This window comes from Lissotriton helveticus, chromosome 2_1 (genome assembly GCF_964261635.1).
Source record: "Lissotriton helveticus chromosome 2_1, aLisHel1.1, whole genome shotgun sequence".
NCBI classification, from domain to species: domain Eukaryota; kingdom Metazoa; phylum Chordata; class Amphibia; order Caudata; family Salamandridae; genus Lissotriton; species Lissotriton helveticus.
Genome location: NC_136059.1, coordinates 1,193,881,198 through 1,193,903,742, shown reverse-complemented (window position 1 = coordinate 1,193,903,742; position 22,545 = coordinate 1,193,881,198). Strand labels below are relative to the sequence as shown.

At 45.6% G+C, this 22,545-nt stretch overlaps 1 protein-coding gene across 1 annotated transcript in view; it reads right to left on the bottom strand.

Annotated features, from left to right (window-relative positions):
• Nucleotides 1–22,545, bottom strand: part of SLC39A8 (solute carrier family 39 member 8) — a 264,221-nt gene that overhangs the window by 54,872 nt on the left and 186,804 nt on the right. Inside the window, exons 7-8 of the mRNA XM_078677474.1 lie at nt 2,380–2,587; nt 463–647 (exon numbers count right to left, since the gene is read on the bottom strand). Coding sequence (XP_078533600.1) covers nt 463–647; nt 2,380–2,587 — 393 coding nt within the window. The remainder of the gene's footprint in view (nt 1–462; nt 648–2,379; nt 2,588–22,545) is intronic.

The following is a 22,545-nucleotide window of genomic DNA, read 5'->3' as shown; positions in this document are numbered from 1 at the left end:
TTTTGCAAGAGACAAATCACAATTAGTCGTGGGGGAAACGCTTTGTGGATCAAACACTGTTCGTATGTGTGACTTTTATCTGAAAAGGTCCTTGACATTGAGACCGTGGGCTTCCTTGAAGATAATTGACGTATTGCACGTTTCTAAGCTTACCTTTGTGTGCACAAATGAACTGATGATGGACTCCACTCACATGCAGCAGTGGGCACTCAACACTGTCCAAATCATGATGAAAAGAACAAAATGTATTTCTCAGCTATCACGGTTCATTGATACAAATACATTATCTAATCGACCACGAAACAGCTTGCCCTATATTTAATTTATTTGTAATATATCAAAAATGTAATGTTCGCAAGTCTTTCCGTCAACTATGGTTAAAACATCCTTATACCAGAAACTGCTGTGCAATAGGATACCGTCCAAATATGTATTCTGAAGAATTCGAAAAGTTTCTCTTACCATGTCAGCCAGGGATATATAAAGGAACATGCCCCCAGCCAGGCCAAAGATAATGTTAGGCTCAAAGTTGTTGCCCACTACTATTCCCAAGATCAGTCCGATGTAGCAGGAGCACGACGACAGAAAGTTGAAGAATAAAGCCTGCGGGATGCTCATCCCTGCGTTGATCAAGATTGCAAAGTCTCCTGCAAAAAAAGACAAATACATTTTATTTTACAATATTTTCATCTTCGAATAAAGAAAACAGTTATGCTCACAGTGTGAATGTTAGATATTTTGCTAATTTTAGTAGTATTTATACTACCAATATTTCGCAGTGTCTGTGTGTATACTCCGATGCTAGGCCCAGTGTAGAGTCTATTGCAATTATAATCTTTTTTTTTTAATTTTGATTATTCTAATCTAAAGGATTGATTTAAAGCAGGGTGGTAATGGGACATACGCAGAAAGATATATTCAGGAGCTGCACACACCCTCCTCTTTGCTCGCCAGCCCTCTTAAGAAGGAGTGGAAGAGTGCCGTTCCATTCGTATCCCTTCCCTATGTATATAGGGATAACTCTAATCACTAGTATATGCAGTAGACCTTTGTACTATCTACCATTCCTATGTCACTCTTAGAGTATATCCATTCGTATCCCTTCCTTGAGTGCTCCTCCTTGTGTGACTATAACTTGTACATTTGCAATTTTTTTCTATTTGTATCTTCAATGCAACGCACGTAATCCTGAGTCCTTATGTATCGCAACTGGTTCTTAAGTAAAGCACTCTGACACCTTCGGGTGATGTTCGCGCTATATAAAATCGCATTAAATAAAATAAAAAATAAAAATAAAGGAATGTCAAGAAGGCAATGTAAATAAAAATGGCGTCTGAATGGTTGTCCAATATAGGCTGGCCAGTCCACCAACATTTATGGTGGTGCCTCCCTCATCTGTGAAAGGTCGCAATAGAAGCAATAGCTATCCTGCATGAAGCCGCATATAAATAAATGTGCCTGACATGTTGGGAGAAGTACCCAGAATATCACTTGCGATGCAAGTACTGGGAATATATCCACATGTTGGGGGAACATTTCATGTACCCACATGTGGTAGTAGAAGTCTCAACATGCAGCACAGGCAAGGTGGAATTGCCACCACACACTTTCTTCCTGCGAAGACGGAAATAGTCATGGTGGAGTAAACGACTATGGGGAGGAAGCCCCAGCACCTTAGAATACTGCCTCTATATATGACAGACATTGTTTAGTCGGTGTGGCAGGGATGTTACATCTGGCTCATCAGTAGGACGACACTGCGCCATACACAACTTAAAATGAACCCCACATTTTTTGTTTGGATCTTCACCTTCTGACATCTGCCTACATGTTGTATGGTGAGCTCTGGTTTTTTTTGCTCACTCTAATATTATTTTTTAATTATTCTTCTGGCAAGCACAGCTGATGAAGGACTAAGATCCCAAAGGTATCAGGTCACCAAGCAACTGACAGCCTCTAACCAGGAGTATTTCACCACAAGAATTAGCATAGTGAAACACAAGTTATTCCGCACATACATTGAATTGAAAGGATTGTATGGTCAGGCTGAGCAATTCTAAATAATATAAAAAATATGAAGAAATCCAGCAATAAAAGACTGATCTCAAAATAGTAATCATTTAATCATTGGACTATTCTTGTATGTGTATTTACACTGCAAGATTAGCACAAACTATGTTGGGCTAAGCATGTGTTCTGCAGTATTATATTGAGAAGTAGGAATGAAAAATAATTGGTCTCCTACTTGTGTGGATTCCCCAGCTCTCTTTTATAATACAGCACAAATGTCAAATAGGCAATGACTTGCATAGTAATATGCTACATCCATCCAAAATTAACTTAATACTGTTTGCTAATAAATGTTTGAACTGATCTTACCGAATTCATGAGGCAGCTCTTCGCATAAGATTGCAATAGAGGTACTCAGACCCTGCATAAGAGACACAGTGAATGAGGCGCCAATCGCCAGTCCATCAATAAAGTTATGCACGGCATCACTCAAGGTGATCATCCAAGCAATGGTCCCGATGTCTGACAATGGCCTCCATCTTAGACAGCCGCAGTAGGTTTGTGGTGCATTTTCATCCTGCAATAAAGCATACACATATTATCAATTTTAGTACACATCGGAGTGAATTGATTATCCTTAGTTTAATTTTTTTATTGGCTGTTTAGTTGTGCAGCTTGATTAAATGCAAATGCTAATTTATGGGGTTATTTGGTTTCTTTGTTTAAAATGAAATGTGATACACACACACATGATCTTATCTTATATATTTTTTTTAAAGTCAGAAATTCACAGAAAATAATTAAATGGTAAAATGAAGTTATAGTTAGGTGTTGAAATAAGACAAAAACTAATGTGTAAAAAAGAAAAAAAACACTGAAATCCATCCGCTGTAGTTTACTGGGCAACTATAATGTCCATCCCCGCCATGCACAGCTTAAAACCTCACATATTAACATCACTCATAACATGATTAATGACAACTCAAATGACATAATTGAGGACATTCCTGATTAGTAGTAAGCTAAGGTCCAGAATGCAAATTTCCATGTTGTTCTGTGCAGGGTGGGGAGAATTTGAGTGCTTGAAAAAAGAAGCGTTTTTCCATTTCAGTTCCCACTGGATACTTTGCGGGTGCCTACAGCAAAGAACCTCTGGAAGGACTTACACCAAACTTGCCATGAAAGTCGAACTTTATGCACACATGGTGTTTCGTAGGTTTGGTGTAAATCTGTTTAGGTATCCAAGCCCAGGGCATTCCAGGGGTCCCTGAGAGGAGTGGAAAACAGTAATAATAGATGGAAAAGAATACATTTGTCACAATAAATTGTGATTTTAAAGACAATTGAGATTATGCGGGCACCATTCTACTCTTTGAATAAAAGCACAATTGTTTGTAGAAAATCAGGATTTTACAGAAAATTTGATCAGGGTGATAAACCATAGGAATTCTATTTAGTTTCCTAGTGATTTAATGTCACTGAACAGCAAGTGATAAAAGACTTCCATCTGAAATTTATCAAGACAATTTTTGTTAAGTTTATTGCCCCGTACATGGCTGTATTCAGTTCTAAGAGATTTGCTTATATCTATCTTTTAAGTGCAGTAGACATTTTTTTTAGCAACTGATGTCTTTTATCGAGGTAATCATCATGTAGCCTTGACTGACATTAGTATATTGATGTTTGGCCACTTCTGCCTCCTCCATCAAAAATGTTAATGATTCCATATATTGACTGAAGAACATGGCTGCCAAGATCAATCCCTGTGGAGCACCACAAGGAACTAGCCCTAAAGTTGACATGGATCTTCTTATCCTGATCACGTGCTTACAAGTAGGCAGGAAACCATCTCAACATCACTCCACTAAAATAGGTAAGTCTTTGGGGCCTGGGTGAGACTACCATGATAGACAATTATACCTAATATAAGCAATAAATCAAGAAGGAGGAGGAGACATGCAGGCCCATCATCCAAAATGCATTGGCTATCTCAGTGGATTTTGTAAGTGGTTTTTTCTGTGCTGCATCTACTTTGGAAACCAGATTGGGGCAAAAAGCCTGCTTTGTTCAAAAAGATTATCTAGTTGGATGTCAACACATTTCTGAATAACCTTTCCAAGCCATGTTCATTTGTGACAGGTAAATAGTTGGCCATAATATTAGGATTAGCTTGTGTTTTTTTGTGCAATGGAGTCGTTTGATTAATTTTTTGTGTATCTGGAAACCCACTCTTTGAGAAGACATTGAGTGACTCAAATCAAATGAAAGTATCTCAGTGTTATTCTTTTTAAAATACTATTGGTGTTTCAAACAAGTGTTCAAGTCAAAAACAGTAACAAAAGCAATAAATTGTTGCAAAGGAAGAAATGTAGCAGGTGGTGAGGAGCCTATGTCTAAAATAGAGCTGCTAATTATTAAGATCTTGGTATAGAATAATTAGAGGAATTGATTGCATTTGTGCTTAAATTGGGCACATTTTGTGGTTCATATTTGTTGTTCCCATTAAGTGTAATTCATTCGGACAACATTCTCTCAAAATGTATAGAGTAACTAGCTTACCCGTCGCGCATTGCTGCGATCTCCGAAGAAAGGAAATTCAAGGAAACTCGTTATGATAACATTCAATTTACATTGTGTCATTTTTATTGAAACTTATTCATTTTAATATGGAAAACATTTTAAAGTGTCGTTTTAATTCTCTTCATTTATTTGAGTCGTTGTGGATACAGGATTTTTTGTTTTTCCGTCTGGTGCGTACATCAGTATTCGAAAGATTATGAGGGCCCTGAGGGGCCGATATTTAAAAAATGTTTATGCCAGAAACCTTCGCCGGAGTGTACTCAACAACTTCCCAAAGTTTCATGGCGATCGCATGAATGGTGTTTTAATTCTATTTCTTTATTCGAGTGCTTGTGGATACCCGATTTGTTGTTTTTCCGTCTGGTGCGTACAATTCGAAAGATTATTAGGGCCCTGGGGGGCTGATATTTAAAAAAAATTTATGCCAGAAACCTTCGTGGGAGTGTACTCAACACTTTCCCAAAGTTTCATGCCGATCGGATGAATGGTGTTTTAATTCTATTTATTTATTCGAGTGCTTGTGGATACACGATTTGTTGTTTTCCGTCTGGTGCGTACAATTCGAAAGATTATGTGGGCCCTGGGGATATTTTAAAAAATGTTATGCCAGAAACCTTCGCGGGAGTGTACTCAACAACTTCCCAAAGTGTCATGGTGATCGGATGAATGGTGTAGTAATTCATAAAGGACAAACAGACAGACAGACAGACAGACATACATTCGTTTTTATATATATAGATAGATTAATCTTGCATACATTGAGCTAAGGCTTCTGCAATTTCATGTCTATATTTCCTTTTCAAATTTTGGAGAATGGCTAGAGATCTGGATGTATTCTTTGATATAAATACTCTTTCCAGTTGTCAGAGATCTTTTCTTTATGGAAAACAACATCTGAGTTTTCAGGAATACTAATGTTTTTTAATTGGTGCAATTAGATCTTTCTTATTTAACACTGCTGATGACAGTGGATTTAAAAACTGAAGATATTGTGAGGGTCAAGGTTAAGTCAATGACTTGTTTGAATGTTCTTTCTCAGGAAAATGTAGAGGGACAATTGTGTTGAATGGGAATGGGTCATATCTGAACATTCATGGATCTAATATGGAGATCCAACCATTCTACTTCTATTGAGATTTGAAAATGGACTGGTTATCATCATGAATAAATACATTCAAAGACTTTCCATTAGCATGAATGGGCTTTATAGTGGATTTTAAGTCTTGAAGTTGAAGTGATTTAATAGTTTCCTTTTAGACAGGTTGTTTAATTCAGTTTAAAATCCTCTAATATAAAGCTGGTGACACTCTGGAATTTGCTTTCTGTGATTTAGTGTCAAACTGCTCAGTGATTTTGAGAAATTAAGGTATAAAATAATTTGTATATCTGGACTGTTGGGTTTGAGGGACTCTTGCGAGAGTCCCTTAAACTCAATTTTTAAAAATTGAGTGTTCTGATTGGCCCATTGAGCTTCTTTCCCCATGGGCCAGTTCACTCCAGAGGGAGTCAGACTCATGCAGGAGCGAGCGATCTGACAGGCTGCCAACAACATGAGAAAAATGTTGCTGGCAGCCATTACAGGACTCAGGGACTTAGGGCCAGATGTAGGTAGCCCAATACCGTTCGGAAACGGCCAAAAATACCGATTTTCGACCGTTTCCGACCGGTATTGGGCTATGGAGATGTAGGGGCTGAAAAGACGTACATATTCGGTAATTTTACCGAATCGGTAATTTTACCGAATCGGTAAAATTACAGAATCAGTAAATTTACCGATTCTGTAAATTTGACCGATTCGGTAAATTTACCATTCGGTAAAATTACCGAATATGTATTTTGAGATGTAGGTAGCATTTCTAGCAGTGCTACAGGGCCTTTAGAATTCGGTATTTACCATGCAATACAATTGCATGGTAAATTACAAATTCTTGTGTACATGCACATCTGTGCATGTACACCTGTGCCATGTGGTTCACAGACATGCCCTAAGGGCATGTATGTGTGCCACATGGCGCACAAGCCAGTTACAGGGGTGCAACAGGGTGTCAAAGTGACACCCTGTCCCCCTTAGCAATTCGGTATTTTTACCAATTCGGTAAATACCAAATCCGTATTTGCTATTGAATCCTATGGGCTTCAAGGCCCATAGGATTCAATTGCAAATACCGATTCGGTATTTACCGAATCTGTAAATACCGAATCTTACCGATTCGGTAAAAAATACCGATTTTTTACCTACATCTAATTTACCGATTCATAAATACCGAATCGGTAAAATTCGGTATTTATGAATCGGTAAATGAGATTTACCTACATCTGGCCCTTAGTCCTCTGTCCTGAAGTTTAAAAGGAAAATGATATAAGGGGGCATGGTAGGTATACCCTGCCCCCAAGGATCTGTGGGAGGAACGCAGATGGATACCCCCACCCCACAAGCCTAAATTTGTGTAAAAAATTGCCAATTTTTGCAGTGATCCTGCGGGACTTTGTCATAAAAATATAAATTAAAATAGTGAACTCCATTTTTTAAAAATATTTTTGGGGAGGGGGCATGAGTAGGGCCCCCCACCTCAAGCCCATTTTGGGCCCCAGGGACCCCATTCACTGGGGCCGCGTATGTCATTTAAGGAGAGCGGGTCGGCTTCCCAGAGCCTAACTAGTCCCAAGGGACCCCATCCCTTGGGCCAAGTAATTACATTAGGAGAAGAGGCACACAGCCCTAATCCCATCCCCAAAGGCTAAAATGTAAATAAAACGGGAGGGGTGCTGCATGGCCCCCTTCTCAAGCCTCAAAAAGGCCCCATTACCCCATCCCATGGGGCCCTGATAGTACTTAAAAGGAAGGGTGGTCACATGGTCCCCCTCCCTGGGCCTAAAAAATGCTTCGGGCCGTCTCAGTGATTATGTTCTGGGAAGCCCAACCCTGGGACACAGTAGTTTCCCTGTCCACAGTAGTGCAGGCAGGGAGACATGTGTTTGCTCCCAGCCGGTGAGAGTTTTAAACATCCACCCGCCGGCTGGAAGCAGACTCCTGTGGGCAGAGAAAAAGAACACATATTGCTCCCACCCCGAGGGAGCAAGTAGAAAACAGCTACTCCCTCCGGATGGGAGAAATGCTGGCTGAATGATGGGTGCCCCGGTGGGCACTGGGGCACCTATAATTTGGAAATGTCTCTGGGGATGAGGTCGACAGGGCCAAAATAGGCTCAGGGAGGGAAAACAGCATGGGTATGAGAGCCTGAATACGTAAAACACCATTCAACTCTACAAAGGAAGATACAGTGTGCTCATGAGTTAGTGATATGCTATGAATTTTATTGGTAATTTAGCATCAGCAAAACCTGATACATTTTGGCATCCGCCTTCCTCATGGGTTCTGGCATTTCGGCACCAGTCTTCATCATGGGCGGATGAACCCATGATAGAAGCGGATGACGAAATGTGCAGGGTTTTGCCAATGCTGAATTAACAATAAAATTCACATAACATCACCAACTCGGGAGTGCGCTGCATCTTCCTTTGTGGAGTCGAGTGGCTTTTAATATATATTGCCACTGTGTAGTTATAGTTAGTTCTGTTCAGAGTTTCCACAGGAAAGGCATTGTTTGTTTCTTTAATAACTTTGGTGTAGTTTGATGAATCTGCAAGAACCTTTGGATCCTCTGTCGTGAATTTCACACTAATCCATTGTAGGAAATTAGATTATTGATTGAAGGGAGTGAAACCCTACTTTACCAACAACTACAATCCTTGCCAGGGTGAATCACAAAAGTCACTAAATTAACCAGTCTGGCTGTTTGAAAGTTAGCAATTTTAGAGGGCCTGGAGCTCCCGTCTTAATGTCCATTTCCAGACTCTAAATGTGATTTAGGGTCTGAATCTTTGACATTTTTGTTGGTTTTCTGCTTGCTTTTTAAGTGCCCACTCGTCTGCTCAGCACATCCACCAGAAATCACTCGGCCACAGCAGGAGCAACTTCAAATCTGAGAGCCCCACAACACAGGCAATGGAAGGGAGCAGAGGTTCACAACTGGATGTCAGCCACAATTATATGTGTATCAAATGGTTACCAAGGGCCCCAAGCCTATAATTCTCTTATCAGTACCACCTAATTCCTGAGATATGCCTAGGCCCCTTCCCAGGGATCGCTTGCTAAACCAGAGCGCTCGCTTTGACGTAAACTGAAGAGCCTGGCTCTCTCCTCCAGTGTGTCCCACCAAGCTCACAGGAATGCAGCAATCCACAAATCTGTCTACAGGGATTCCTCTACCTCCTCATGATGCTTCAGTCAGCCTTGGGTTTCCCAAAATGGAACCCAAAATCTTCCATGTATTATACTATTCACAGGCACACATACACCCAGCACATGCATACAACAGACATGCACTGCACAGCAGTGGCAGCTCCTCCAGCATCACCCCACTGCTTTCAAGCAGTGTGAGAAGCAAAAACCTAAAATGATAACTTTCAGTTATTATCATTTTATGTTTTGCTGCTTTGCGTGTGGGTGAGTGTGGTCTGCTCTTGGAGCAGATGAGTGGAGGAATGACTGCAATGACTGCAGTGTGCAATGACTGCAGTGTGCAGTGACTGTTTGGTGAGCCATCTCTGGCCGCCCAAACCAGTCATGCGGACTCTCGCCGTTCTCCATGCAGGCTCCATTACAGCCTGCATGGAGAACATGCCCACCCCTCCAGCCCCTGACTGAGCGTTGTGTCAGACCAATCCCAACACTGCATTGCAGCGTTGTGATTTGCTTAGGGGAGGGAGCCTGGCTGCCTACTTCCTTTTCCTGAAGTCGGAGGAAGAAGAGCAGGAGCAGAGACGCAGGACCCGGCGTCAAGGTAAGCTATTTTATTTTTATTTTGCTCACTCCCTCCCGCAATCACAAACCCCCAACCTCTCCCCCATGTGACCCCCTGCCACCCGCTTGTGGTGTTGTACACCGCTCACACCTGCCCCGCCAGCCATGCCGCTGCCACTGCTGCACAGCCTTACGTAATAACTTGATGTAGGGCAACGGTTGGTTAAGCACAACAGCAGAACTTTACATGAGTGAGTCTGTAGGCCTCACTCTAATAACAGGTAAAAAGGCCTGTTTACTTCTACTGATCACGACATGGTATGCTGCCACCACCGCACTTTTGCTGTTTGACTCCTGGCAAAGGCAGAAGCCTTTCACCAATAAGAGGGCAGCTCTTTTGATAGTCCTCCTAGTCCAATAAGACTGCAATCCATGAGACAGGCACGTCATAGCGCACACGCATGATCCATGTTCGCCCATGCCAACGAAAAATCAGCAGCAGGGATCCAGACATCATTCCAGCTGGGGCACTCAGGGCAGGGCTGCAAGTCCGACTTTTCTGTCCCAGCAGATGACATCTCAAATTAGATCAATGATGACATCACTAATGATATCTCATATGACATCATCTTTGACAATACTATTCACATTACTCCATAAGCCTTAATTTTGAAAAAGAAGATTGTTGGTAAAGGCCTTAAAATCATATAAGCATAGAAATGCTGTGTGTACATTTATGTGACAATAGGATGGAAATAGCAAAAGCCTTAAATGGAAGTGTGATTGTGCATTTTAAAGGTTATTTGGTGCACCATTAACAAAGCAGTAAATTTTGGGGTTGCAAGTAATCCTTGATGTAAAACAATGTCAGTGAATATGTGTGTCTGTGTGTGTGTGTGTGTATATGTAATATAGATAGATAGAAAGAAAGGCATACACTTTACATCCAACAGAACAATTGCCTCACACACGAGAGATGAACACTGCAATGCTTCGAACAAAAGAATGCTAAGGTGATGAGGGTTTTCACCTACATGTTGTCGCTGCACAAAAGCAGTGCGCATGTGCCTGAGCGTGTCTGTGTCGCTGTGTATCCATTTCTGCCTCAGTGTGTGTTGCAATATTTTGCCCTGGTGCTTTTGTAGTGCGAAATATTTATACAGACTAGTATATATTCGCCAAACCTGTGATTGTTTTTCAAAAGAAATAGGCACTGGGCCATGCTCCAGCTGACAGAAAAGACAGAAACAAAAGTATTCGATAATATATATGGTAGTGTAGGAGAACATGTGAACACACACGTTGACGCAGACTTACACAATCATGTTCACGTGCGCAACCACATCAAAGTATTACAGTATTTTATATAGGGCACACACATGTTGAATAGTCACTACCCTGAAACAAATGTCTCGCCTGAGTGCCAGAACACGCCAAATCTGCAATATAGAATATACTCTTGCTGCAAACTCCATTCTTGAAAAGTAAGCGTTTTCGTGGAAAAAAAGAGAAAATATAGATCACTGTGGGATGATAACATGAAAGCACCAGGTGGGTCGATACTCCTACAAGGTAAAAAAAGGAGATTTTTTCATGGAAACTGTGGCAGTGACTAACACGAGGTGCGGTAAGACTGATAACAGTAATCATGTTTCCTAATGAGCCCATAATCACTCTGGAGAAGTGACAGGGAGGTGGGGAGATTAGGCAAAGGTGCTGGGCTCAGGATTTTCAAATTTATCAGCGGTAGAAAACCCATAATCCTTCGCGATGCATTTCAGTAAAGAACTGTACAACACATTCTAAAGTAAAAGTAATTATTGGGCTCCTCTTTTATGCAACTTTTTCACTAGAGAGCCTTTTGCAGGAACAACCTCTTTGACTGAGTACGATTTTATTTTGATGGCATTTTAGAGGATCAACAGGCTAAACATTGTTTGTGTACAAGTTGTACATGCCATCTAAAGGTTCAGTGGTGATAGATGTGGTGGGTCAGTCCCTAATCTTTGAAAAAAGGTGCCACCGGAACTTGATTTTTGGAACAGATTTATTTTCCACCAAAAGGCTCTCATCGAGAGCAAGAGAGAGAAAGGGAGAAAGGAAAAGGAACAAGCATTTACAATGCAATGGTTTCGCCTTTGGAAAAGTTAGAGCTATTGGCATTTTAACCCCTTCCATGGGCGTGTGCGGAGGACGGCCGGGGGCCGTCCGAACCACGCCCACGCCGTAAATCACCCACACCGCGGCGGAATTTTCGCCGCGGTCAAGGGGTTAAATGACAAAATTTGTATTTATGTGTTGGTTTTGAAAACAGATAAATAAATGGCATTGTCATTTACATTGCCATTAGCTTAATCTCTCGCAAATGTGAGACCTATTGTACCCTACGGACGAGCTCAGCAGACAGCAATTACTCACGAACAAAAATCATGCAAAAAATAATGACAGGGACAGCGGGAGGGGGGACGCATAGCTGCCAAGGTTTCAGATTGCCATGTCTGACATTTTCAGAATTTCGATACAAAAGGGGATGATGGACGGAGCGTTTGAGCAAATCAAACACTCACCCCCAGTCAACTGATCTGGGTTTAATTCATCACCATTCTTTAGCCCACTCAGCCACCCTATTTCAGACATGGCTATATGCAAATCAGTCTGATCCTGTGCCTCATGGGAACAGTCCAGCCCGAACTGCCAAGCCATGTCTTCCATGGACCGGAAACAAGCATCCTGGGACCGGTTTCGGATTCATAATCCTCATCAGCCAGGCTATCTTGAATCCAGTGGCCAAGTGAGCAAGGGACTCACGTCTGAGCATACCCTGCCACACTTAGGGCGAACAAAGCGATACAAAAGGGGATGATGGACGGAGCGTTTGAGCAAATCAAACACTCACCCCCAGTCAACTGATCTGGGTTTAATCCATCACCATTCTTTAGCCCACTCAGCCACCCCATTTCAGACATGGCTATATGCAAATCAGTCTGACCCTGTGCCTCATGGGAACAGTCCAGCCTGAACTGCCAAGCCATGTCTTCCATGGACCGGAAACAAGCATCCTGGGACCGGTTTCGGATTCATAATCCTCATCAGCCAGGCTATCTTGAATCCAGTGGCCAAGTGAGCAAGGGACTCACGTCTGAGCATACCCTGCCACACTTAGGGCGAACAAAGCGATACAAAAGGGGATGATGGACGGAGCGTTTGAGCAAATCAAACACTCACCCCCAGTCAACTGATCTGGGTTTAATCCATCACCATTCTTTAGCCCACTCAGCCACCCCATTTCAGACATGGCTATATGCAAATCAGTCTGACCCTGTGCCTCATGGGAACAGTCCAGCCCGAACTGCCAAGCCATGTCTTCCATGGATCGGAAACAAGCATCCTGGGACCGGTTTCGGAAGCATAATCCTCATCAGCCAGGCTATCTTGAATCCAGTGGCCAAGTGAGCAAGGGACTCACGTCTGAGCATACCCTGCCACACTTAGGGCGAACAAAGCGATACAAAAGGGGATGATGGACGGAGCGTTTGAGCAAATCAAACACTCACCCCCAGTGAACTGATCTGGGTTTAATCCATCACCATTCTTTAGCCCACTCAGCCACCCCATTTCAGACATGGCTATATGCAAATCAGTCTGACCCTGTACCTCATGGGAACAGTCCAGCCCGAACTGCCAAGCCATGTCTTCCATGGACCGGAAACAAGCATCCTGGGACCGGTTTCGGATTCATAATCCTCATCAGCCAGGCTATCTTGAATCCAGTGGCCAAGTGAGCAAGGGACTCACGTCTGAGCATACCCTGCCACACTTAGGGCAAACAAAGCGATACAAAAGGGGATGATGGACGGAGCGTTTGAGATAATCAAACACTCACCCCCATTCAACTGATCTGGGTTTAATCCATCACCGTTCTTTAGCCCACTCAGCCACCCCATTTCAGACATGGCTATATGCAAATCAGTCTGACCCTGTGCCTCATGGGAACAGTCCAGCCCGAACTGCCAAGCCATGTCTTCCATGGACCGGAAACAAGCATCCTGGGACCGGTTTCAGATTCATAATCCTCATCAGCCAGGCTATCTTGAATCCAGTGGCCAAGTGAGCAAGGGGCTCACGTCTGAGCATACCCTGCCACACTTAGGGCGAACAAAGCGATACAAAAGGGGATGATAGAAGGAGCATTTGAGCAAATCAAACACTCACCCCCAGTCAACTGATCTGGGTTTAATCCATCACCATTCTTTAGCCCACTCAGCCACCCCATTTTAGACATGGCTATATGCAAATCAGTCTGACCCTGTGCCTCATGGGAACAGTCCAGCCCGAACTGCCAAGCCATGTCTTCCATGGACCGGAAACAAGCATCCTGGGACTGGATTCGGATTCATAATCCTCATCAGCCAGGCTATCTTGAATCCAGTGGCCAAGTGAGCAAGGGACTTATGTCTGAGCATACCCTGCCACACTTAGGGCGAACATAGTGATACAAAAGAGGATGATGGACGGACCGTTTGAGCAAATCAAACACTCACCCCCAGTCAACTTATCTGGGTTTAATCCATCACCATTCTTTAGCCCACTCAGCCACCCCATTTCAGACATGGCTATATGCAAATCAGTCTGACCCTGTGCCTCATGGGAACAGTCCAGCCCGAACTGCCAAGCCATATCTTCCATGGACCGAAAACAAGCATCCTGGGACCGGTTTCGGATTCATAATCCTCATCAGCCAGGCTATCTTGAATCCAGTGGCCAAGTGAGCAAGGGACTCACGTCTGAGCATACCCTGCCACACTTAGGGCGAACAAAGCAATACAAAAGGGGATGATGGAAGGAGCGTTTGAGCAAATCAAACACTCACCCCCAGTCAACTGATCTGGGTTTAATCCATCACCATTCTTTAGCCTACTCAGCCACCCCATTTCAGACATGGCTATATGCAAATCAGTCCGACCCTGTGCCTCATGGGAACAGTCCAGCCCGAACTGCCAAGCCATGTCTTCCATGGACCGGAAACAAGCATCCTGGGACCGGTTTCGGATTCATAATCCTCATCAGCCAGGCTATCTTGAATCCAGTGGCCAAGTGAGCAAGGGACTCACGTCTGAACATACCCTGCCACACTTAGGGCGAACAAAGCGATACAAAAGGGGATGATGGACGGAGCGTTTGAGCAAATCAAACACTCACCCCCAGTGAACTGATCTGGGTTTAATCCATCACCATTCTTTAGCCCACTCAGCCACCCCATTTCAGACATGGCTATATGCAAATCAGTCCGACCCTGTGCCTCATGGGAACAGTCCAGCCCGAACTGCCAAGCCATGTCTTCCATGGACCGGAAACAAGCATCCTGGGACCGGTTTCGGATTCATAATCCTCATCAGCCAGGCTGTCTTGAATCCAGTGGCCAAGTGAGCAAGGGACTCACGTCTGAGCATACCCTGCCACACTTAGGGCGAACAAAGCGATACAAAAGGGGATGATGGACGGAGCGTTTGAGAAAATCAAACACTCACCCCCAGTCAACTGATCTGGGTTTAATCCATCACCATTCTTTAGCCCACTCAGCCACCCCATTTCAGACATGGCTATATGCAAATAAGTCTAACCCTGTGCCTCATGGGAACAGTCCAGCCCGAACTGCCAAGCCATGTCTTCCATGGACCGGAAACAAGCATCCTGGGACCGGTTTCGGATTCATAATCCTCATCAGCCAGGCTATCTTAAATCCAGTGGCCAAGTGAGCAAGGGACTCACGTCTGAGCATACCCTGCCACACTTAGGGCAAACAAAGCGATACAAAAGGGGATGATGGACGGAGCGTTTGAGCAAATCAAACACTCACCCCCAGTCAACTGATCTGGGTTTAATCCATCACCATTCTTTAGCCCACTCAGCCACCCCATTGCAGACATGGCTATATGCAAATCAGTCTGACCCTGTGCCTCATGGGAACAGTCCAGCCCGAACTGCCAAGCCATGTCTTCCATGGACCGGAAACAAGCATCCTGGGACCGGTTTCGGATTCATAATCCTCATCAGCCAGGCTATCTTGAATCCAGTGGCCAAGTGAGCAAGGGACTCACGTCTGAGCATACCCTGCCACACTTAGGGCGAACAAAGCGATACAAGAGGGGATGATGGACGGAGCGTTTGAGAAAATCAAACACTCACCCCCAGTCAACTGATCTGGGTTTAATCCATCACCATTCTTTAGCCCACTCAGCCACCCCATTTCAGACATGGCTATATGCAAATAAGTCTAACCCTGTGCCTCATGGGAACAGTCCAGCCCGAACTGCCAAGCCATGTCTTCCATGGACCGGAAACAAGCATCCTGGGACCGGTTTCGGATTCATAATCCTCATCAGCCAGGCTATCTTGAATCCAGTGGCCAAGTGAGCAAGGGACTCACGTCTGAGCATACCCTGCCACACTTAGGGCAAACAAAGCGATACAAAAGGGGATGATGGACGGAGCGTTTGAGCAAATCAAACACTCACCCCCAGTCAACTGATCTGGGTTTAATCCATCACCATTCTTTAGCCCACTCAGCCACCCCATTGCAGACATGGCTATATGCAAATCAGTCTGACCCTGTGCCTCATGGGAACAGTCCAGCCCGAACTGCCAAGCCATGTCTTCCATGGACCGGAAACAAGCATTCTGGGACCGGTTTCGGATTCATAATCCTCATCAGCCAGGCTATCTTGAATCCAGTGGCCAAGTGAGCAAGGGACTCACGTCTGAGCATACCCTGCCACACTTAGGGCAAACAAAGCGATACAAAAGGGGATGATGGACGGAGCGTTTGAGATAATCAAACACTCACCCCCATTCAACTGATCTGGGTTTAATCCATCACCATTCTTTAGCCCACTCAGCCACCCCATTGCAGACATGGCTATATGCAAATCAGTCTGACCCTGTGCCTCATGGGAACAGTCCAGCCCGAACTGCCAAGCCATGTCTTCCATGGACCGGAAACAAGCATCCTGGGACCGGTTTCGGATTCATAATCCTCATCAGCCAGGCTATCTTGAATCCAGTGGCCAAGTGAGCAAGGGACTCACGTCTGAGCATACCCTGCCACACTTAGGGCGAACAAAGCGATACAAAAGGGGATGATGGACGGAGCGTTTGAGAAAATCAAACACTCACCCCCAGTCAACTGATCTGGGTTTAATCCATCACCATTCTTTAGCCCACTCAGCCACCCCATTTCAGACATGGCTATATGCAAATAAGTCTAACCCTGTGCCTCATGGGAACAGTCCAGCCCGAACTGCCAAGCCATGTCTTCCATGGACCGGAAACAAGCATCCTGGGACCGGTTTCGGATTCATAATCCTCATCAGCCAGGCTATCTTGAATCCAGTGGCCAAATGAGCAAGGGACTCACGTCTGAGCATACCCTGCCACACTTAGGGCGAACAAAGCGATACAAAAGGGGATGATGGACGGAGCGTTTGAGAAAATCAAACACTCACCCCCAGTCAACTGATCTGGGTTTAATCCATCACCATTCTTTAGCCCACTCAGCCACCCCATTTCAGACATGGCTATATGCAAATCAGTCTAACCCTGTGCCTCATGGGAACAGTCCAGCCCGAACTGCCAAGCCATGTCTTCCATGGACCGGAAACAAGCATCCTGGGACCGGTTTCGGATTCATAATCCTCATCAGCCAGGCTATCTTGAATCCAGTGGCCAAGTGAGCAAGGGACTCACGTCTGAGCATACCCTGCCACACTTAGGGCAAACAAAGCAATACAAAAGGGGATGATGGACGGAGCGTTTGAGATAATCAAACACTCACCCCCATTCAACTGATCTGGGTTTAATCCATCACCATTCTTTAGCCCATTCAGCCACCCCATTTCAGACATGGCTATATGCAAATCAGTCTGACCCTGTGCCTCATGGGAACAGTCCAGCCCGAACTGCCAAGCCATGTCTTCCATGGACCGGAAACAAGCATCCTGGGACCGGTTTCAGATTCATAATCCTCATCAGCCAGGCTATCTTGAATCCAGTGGCCAAGTGAGCAAGGGGCTCACGTCTGAGCATACCCTGCCACACTTAGGGCGAACAAAGCGATACAAAAGGGGATGATGGACGGAGCATTTGAGCAAATCAAACACTCACCCCCAGTCAACTGATCTGGGTTTAATCCATCACCATTCTTTAGCCCACTCAGCCACCCCATTTTAGACATGGCTATATGCAAATCAGTCTGACCCTGTGCCTCATGGGAACAGTCCAGCCCGAACTGCCAAGCCATGTCTTCCATGGACCGGAAACAAGCATCCTGGGACTGGATTCGGATTCATAATCCTCATCAGCCAGGCTATCTTGAATCCAGTGACCAAGTGAGCAAGGGACTCATGTCTGAGCATACCCTGCCACACTTAGGGCGAACATAGTGATACAAAAGAGGATGATGGACGGACCGTTTGAGCAAATCAAACACTCACCCCCAGTCAACTGATCCGGGTTTAATCCATCACCATTCTTTAGCCCACTCAGCCTCCCCATTTCAGGTATGGCTATATGCAAATCAGTCTGACCCTGTGCCTCATGGGAACAGTCCAGCCCAAACTGCCAAGCCATGTCTTCCATGGACCGGAAACAAGCATTCCTGGGACCGGTTTCGGATTCATAATCCTCATCAGCCAGGCTATCTTGAATCCAGTGGCCAAGTGAGCAAGGGACTCACGTCTGAGCATACCCTGCCACACTTAGGGCGAACAAAGCGATACAAAAGGGGATGATGGACGGAGCGTTTGAGCAAATCAAACACTCACCCCCAGTCAACTGATCTGGGTTTAATCCATCACCATTCTTTAGCCCACTCAGCCACCCCATTTCAGACATGGCTATATGCAAATCAGTCTGACCCTGTGCCTCATGGGAACAGTCCAGCCCGAACTGCCAAGCCATGTCTTCCATGGACCGAAAACAAGCATCCTGGGACCGGTTTCGGATTCATAATCCTCATCAGCCAGGCTATCTTGAATCCAGTGGCCAAGTGAGCAAGGGACTCACGTCTGAGCATACCCTGCCACACTTAGGGCGAACAAAGCAATACAAAAGGGGATGATGGACGGAGCGTTTGAGAAAATCAAACACTCACCCCCAGTCAACTGATCTGGGTTTAATCCATCACCATTCTTTAGCCTACTCAGCCACCCCATTTCAGACATGGCTATATGCAAATCAGTCTGACCCTGTGCCTCATGGGAACAGTCCAGCCCAAACTGCCACGCCATGTCTTCCATGGACCGGAAACAAGCATTCCTGGGACCGGTTTCGGATTCATAATCCTCATCAGCCAGGCTATCTTGAATCCAGTGGCCAAGTGAGCAAGGGACTCACGTCTGAGCATACCCTGCCACACTTAGGGCGAACAAAGCGATACAAAAGGGGATGATGGACGGAGCGTTTGAGCAAATCAAACACTCACCCCCAGTCAACTGATCTGGGTTTAATCCATCACCATTCTTTAGCCCACTCAGCCACCCCATTTCAGACATGGCTATATGCAAATCAGTCTGACCCTGTGCCTCATGGGAACAGTCCAGCCCGAACTGCCAAGCCATGTCTTCCATGGACCGAAAACAAGCATCCTGGGACCGGTTTCGGATTCATAATCCTCATCAGCCAGGCTATCTTGAATCCAGTGGCCAAGTGAGCAAGGGACTCACGTCTGAGCATACCCTGCCACACTTAGGGCGAACAAAGCAATACAAAAGGGGATGATGGACGGAGCGTTTGAGAAAATCAAACACTCACCACCAGTCAACTGATCTGGGTTTAATCCATCACCATTCTTTAGCCTACTCAGCCACCCCATTTCAGACATGGCTATATGCAAATCAGTCCGACCCTGTGCATCATGGGAACAGTCCAGCCCGAACTGCCAAGCCATGTCTTCCATGGACCGGAAACAAGCATCCTGGGACCGGTTTCGGATTCATAATCCTCATCAGCCAGGCTATCTTGAATCCAGTGGCCAAGTGAGCAAGGGACTCACGTCTGAGCATACCCTGCCACACTTAGGGCGAACAAAGCGATACAAAAGGGGATTATGGACGGAGCGTTTGAGCAAATCAAACACTCACCCCCAGTGAACTGATCTGGGTTTAATCCATCACCATTCTTTAGCCCACTCAGCCACCCCATTTCAGACATGGCTATATGCAAATCAGTCCGACCCTGTGCCTCATGGGAACAGTCCAGCCCGAACTGCCAAGCCATGTCTTCCATGGACCGGAAACAAGCATCCTGGGACCGGTTTCGGATTCATAATCCTCATCAGCCAGGCTATCTTGAATCCAGTGGCCAAATGAGCAAGGGACTCACGTCTGAGCATACCCTGCCACACTTAGGGCGAACAAAGCGATACAAAAGGGGATGATGGACGGAGCGTTTGAGCAAATCAAACACTCACCCCCAGTCAACTGATCTGGGTTTAATCCATCACCATTCTTTAGCCCACTCAGCCACCCCATTTCAGACATGGCTATATGCAAATCAGTCTAACCCTGTGCCTCATGGGAACAGTCCAGCCCGAACTGCCAAGCCATGTCTTCCATGGACCGGAAACAAGCATCCTGGGACCGGTTTCGGATTCATAATCCTCATCAGCCAGGCTATCTTGAATCCAGTGGCCAAGTGAGCAAGGGACTCACGTCTGAGCATACCCTGCCACACTTAGGGCAAACAAAGCAATACAAAAGGGGATGATGGACGGAGCGTTTGAGATAATCAAACACTCACCCCCATTCAACTGATCTGGGTTTAATCCATCACCATTCTTTAGCCCACTCAGCCACCCCATTTCAGACATGGCTATATGCAAATCAGTCTGACCCTGTGCCTCATGGGAACAGTCCAGCCCGAACTGCCAAGCCATGTCTTCCATGGACCGGAAACAAGCATCCTGGGACCGGTTTCAGATTCATAATCCTCATCAGCCAGGCTATCTTGAATCCAGTGGCCAAGTGAGCAAGGGGCTCACGTCTGAGCATACCCTGCCACACTTAGGGCGAACAAAGCGATACAAAAGGGGATGATGGACGGAGCATTTGAGCAAATCAAACACTCACCCCCAGTCAACTGATCTGGGTTTAATCCATCACCATTCTTTAGCCCACTCAGCCACCCCATTTTAGACATGGCTATATGCAAATCAGTCTGACCCTGTGCCTCATGGGAACAGTCCAGCCCGAACTGCCAAGCCATGTCTTCCATGGACCGGAAACAAGCATCCTGGGACTGGATTCGGATTCATAATCCTCATCAGCCAGGCTATCTTGAATCCAGTGGCCAAGTGAGCAAGGGACTCATGTCTGAGCATACCCTGCCACACTTAGGGCGAACATAGTGATACAAAAGAGGATGATGGACGGACCGTTTGAGCAAATCAAACACTCACCCCCAGTCAACTGATCCGGGTTTAATCCATCACCATTCTTTAGCCCACTCAGCCACCCCATTTCAGACATGGCTATATGCAAATCAGTCTGACCCTGTGCCTCATGGGAACAGTCCAGCCCAAACTGCCAAGCCATGTCTTCCATGGACCGGAAACAAGCATTCCTGGGACCGGTTTCGGATTCATAATCCTCATCAGCCAGGCTATCTTGAATCCAGTGGCCAAGTGAGCAAGGGACTCACGTCTGAGCATACCCTGCCACACTTAGGGCGAACAAAGCGATACAAAAGGGGATGATGGACGGAGCGTTTGAGCAAATCAAACACTCACCCCCAGTCAACTGATCTGGGGTTAATCCATCACCATTCTTTAGCCCACTCAGCCACCCCATTTCAGACATGGCTATATGCAAATCAGTCTGACCCTGTGCCTCATGGGAACAGTCCAGCCCGAACTGCCAAGCCATGTCTTCCATGGACCGAAAACAAGCATCCTGGGACCGGTTTCGGATTCATAATCCTCATCAGCCAGGCTATCTTGAATCCAGTGGCCAAGTGAGCAAGGGACTCACGTCTGAGCATACCCTGCCACACTTAGGGCGAACAAAGCAATACAAAAGGGGATGATGGACGGAGCGTTTGAGAAAATCAAACACTCACCCCCAGTCAACTGATCTGGGTTTAATCCATCACCATTCTTTAGCCTACTCAGCCACCCCATTTCAGACATGGCTATATGCAAATCAGTCCGACCCTGTGCATCATGGGAACAGTCCAGCCCGAACTGCCAAGCCATGTCTTCCATGGACCGGAAACAAGCATCCTGGGACCGGTTTCGGATTCATAATCCTCATCAGCCAGGCTATCTTGAATCCAGTGGCCAAGTGAGCAAGGGACTCACGTCTGAGCATACCCTGCCACACTATGGGCGAACAAAGCGATACAAAAGGGGATGATGGACGGAGCGTTTGAGCAAATCAAACACTCACCCCCAGTGAACTGATCTGGGTTTAATCCATCACCATTCTTTAGCCCACTCAGCCACCCCATTTCAGACATGGCTATATGCAAATCAGTCCGACCCTGTGCCTCATGGGAACAGTCCAGCCCGAACTGCCAAGCCATGTCTTCCATGGACCGGAAACAAGCATCCTGGGACCGGTTTCGGATTCATAATCCTCATCAGCCAGGCTATCTTGAATCCAGTGGCCAAATGAGCAAGGGACTCACGTCTGAGCATACCCTGCCACACTTAGGGCGAACAAAGCGATACAAAAGGGGATGATGGACGGAGCGTTTGAGAAAATCAAACACTCACCCCCAGTCAACTGATCTGGGTTTAATCCATCACCATTCTTTAGCCCACTCAGCCACCCCATTTCAGACATGGCTATATGCAAATCAGTCTAACCCTGTGCCTCATGGGAACAGTCCAGCCCGAACTGCCAAGCCATGTCTTCCATGGACCGGAAACAAGCATCCTGGGACCGGTTTCGGATTCATAATCCTCATCAGCCAGGCTATCTTGAATCCAGTGGCCAAGTGAGCAAGGGACTCACGTCTGAGCATACCCTGCCACACTTAGGGCGAACAAAGCGATACAAAAGGGGATGATGGACGGAGCGTTTGAGCAAATCAAACACTCACCCCCAGTCAACTGATCTGGGTTTAATCCATCACCATTCTTTAGCCCACTCAGC